The sequence below is a fragment of the Aplysia californica genome, unplaced genomic scaffold (assembly GCF_000002075.1).
Source record: "Aplysia californica isolate F4 #8 unplaced genomic scaffold, AplCal3.0 scaffold00634, whole genome shotgun sequence".
Lineage (NCBI taxonomy): Eukaryota > Metazoa > Mollusca > Gastropoda > Aplysiida > Aplysiidae > Aplysia > Aplysia californica.
This window is the reverse complement of record NW_004797904.1, coordinates 173-3057: the sequence shown is the minus strand read 5'-3', so window position 1 is coordinate 3057 and position 2885 is coordinate 173. Positions and strand designations below refer to the sequence as shown.

Below are 2885 nucleotides of genomic sequence, written 5' to 3'. Positions count from 1 at the left end.
ATCAATTTAACCACAAATTTTTAGGTAATGTTTTAGCCGCTGAAACTAGACCAGTTGTGGCAGCGTTATGTGCTGTAATATGGGAGTTGGATTCTATCACGTCTGGGTATTGTATTTCTCTAAACACAATTAATTACAGCTGAGAGGTTAGTTTTTTAGTAGAGATTTTACGGCGCTCGCAACTGCATAAGGTCATATGAGCGCCAGAAGATTAGAGGTGTTACAAGAGAGAAACAAACATAAAAAAGAAGAAGGGGAGATAAGGACGATAGATGTTTCATAGAAAAGAAGGAGCAAACCACACCAGAGCACCCGCCAACCACCCACGCTGAGAGGTTATGTAGCTATCGTTTCTGTAAATACGAATACCACACAACGGACAGGTTGAGATATTTTTTTCCCTCTGGATACAGTTACAGTACAACTTACATGTTGAGATTTTTGTCGGCCTCTAGTTATAATTACCATAAAACAGAGAGGTTGAGATTATCTTTTTAATACACTTACCACACAACGGAGAGGTTGAGATAAACAAAATAGAACATTCTACTGTAAGTTACAGTATTTATTTGTAAATGTTTATATCCGTGTAAAGTAACAGTTTCCATATAACTGAGAGGTTGAGATAAACAAAATAGAACATTATACTGTAAGTTACAGTATTTATTTGTAAATGTTTATATCCGTGTAAAGTAACAGTTTCCATATAACTGAGAGGTTGAGATGGGTTTTTAAAAAATTCTGAATACACACTTACATACAACTGAGAGCTTGAGATAGATAGAAACTCCATTTTTCTACTCAAGGTGAAGTTAATGAATTAATTTGGTGGTGAATCCCATTGCAGGCTAGCATTCCCCCTTAAACAGAAAGGTTGAGATAAATGAAACACAAACATGCTACTGTAAGTTAAATTTACAGTATTTATTAGTAGTCAAATTAACTTTAAGCTGAAGTGTAAACGTATCTCAGTGGTTAAATTTACTTTAGTTTAAAGTTAAATGTTTATTATTAGTTAAATTGATTATTAATCAAAGCTTAAATGTATAATAGTAGTAGTTAAATTTATTGTAATTTAAAGTTAAAGTGTTTATTTGTTGTTAAATTTACTATTGGTTCAAGTGAAAGTGTTTATTAGTATAGTATGGTCACAAATTCGTGGCGCAACTTATCTTCAAATATCTCTCTTAAACGCGCGAATCACTGTCACCCATACTTTGCACAGCCGTCTCTATTATTTTTTTTAAAAACTTTATCAGATTTTACCACAACAACTGAGGCTAGATGAAATAACATTTTTTCCATAAATTGATATAAAATACAAAAAATCTCTGTCACATGCAAAATGGGATTGTTCACAGAACTTCCCGCTTCTCACATGCATTTTGCACATGCATATGGCCTACGTCACAGCTCACCAATGATACTTTTTTGTGGCAAAACTTGTTGCAAGAAATCAATGTTATAGTGAACGTATATTTTGCACTAAAGGTTCTCAAAATATGCCTTCAATGAGCATACTGTCGTGACTAGAAAAAAAATGACTGACTTGCTATTAAAAGCAACATTGCCCTAGGTGTAACTCTTTTAAAATCTGTAGAAACCACCCAATTGGAGTTTTTATTAGTGTTTATTAGGGTACTTTCTAGAATAAAGCTAGCAGGTGTTTACCAAAACGTTAATCTGTTAAGACAATTTGATACAAGTCATTGTGCAAAAGCTGGAGACTTTTTTGTTGGATAGTTGAGGAGATATTTGACAAGAAGTTGTGCCACAAATTTTTGAGCGCGCTATAGTTAAATTAACTCCAAGTTAAAGGTTAAATGTATAGATCTAGTAGTTATTAAATTTACTCTAATTTAAAGCTTAATGTTTATTAGTAGTTACATTTACTCAAAGTTGAAAATTAAAATGTGTATAGACGTGTATCTGAACTGAGCCATCCTCGAATGTCGCTGCTATTCCCTAGAATTATCATCATCCCATTTCACCACAACCCATCCCATCTCATCCCTTCTCACCCCATCCCTTCAGATCTCATTATGTCCCACCCCATCCCATTTCATCCCATCCAATCCCATCACATTTTAACTCACCCTATCCAGTCCCATCCCATTCCATTCCATTCTGTCTTAACTCATCCCATTTCATCCCACCCTGCCTCATCCCATCCCTTTTCATCTCATCTCATCCTATCCCATCTCACCCCTTTTCTTCCCATCTCATCCCATTTCATCTCATCTCTCCCCATCCCATCTCATCTCATCTCCTCCCATCCCATCTCATCTCATCTCATCTCTTCCCATCTCATCTCATCTCTCAACATCCCATCCCATCCAATCTCATCCCATCCCATCCCATCCCATCCCATTTCATCCCATCCCATGTGATCACCTGGCAAGCATGTCTGCCATTACCACAGGCTCCCTAGCCAGAACCATAGGATGGTCCACTCCTGGAACTCCACTCATGGGAAAAGCGCGGTCAAACAGACCTCGAGCCTGGGAGCTGAGGGCCAGAACTGACGTGTCGATGCCGCCCGCTGATTGGCCACTTACCTGTACAGGTAGTTAGAAAATGGGTAAATTAAGATATTCATGTTTTGCTCGTTTTGTTTTAGTAGAGGTTTTACGGCGCTCGCAACTGCATAGGGTCATATGAGCGCCAGAAGAATAGATGTGTTACAAGAGAGTAACAAACCTAAAAAGAAGGAGGGGAGAAAAGGATGATAGATGTTTGATAGGAAAGAAGAAGCAAACCACACACAGAGCACCCGCCAACTACCCACTTGTTTTGTTTGCTTGAGAAAAGAGAAGGAGAAACAACAGAATAAGGGTCATTTGTATCACAACACAGTGGAATCAGGCGCTCTTCAATTTTTCGGC

The 2885-nt window shown here is 37.6% G+C and overlaps 1 protein-coding gene across 1 annotated transcript in view; it reads right to left on the bottom strand.

The window, feature by feature from the left end:
* The window catches only part of LOC101850909 (cocaine esterase), a gene marked incomplete at its 5' end in the record, with an annotated part of 12759 nt that extends 10201 nt beyond the window's left edge, over positions 1-2558 (bottom strand). Inside the window, 1 exon segment of the mRNA XM_013087760.1 lies at positions 2395-2558. Within this exon segment, the coding sequence (XP_012943214.1) occupies positions 2395-2558 (164 nt within the window).
* Between the last annotated feature and the right edge of the window lie 327 nt (positions 2559-2885).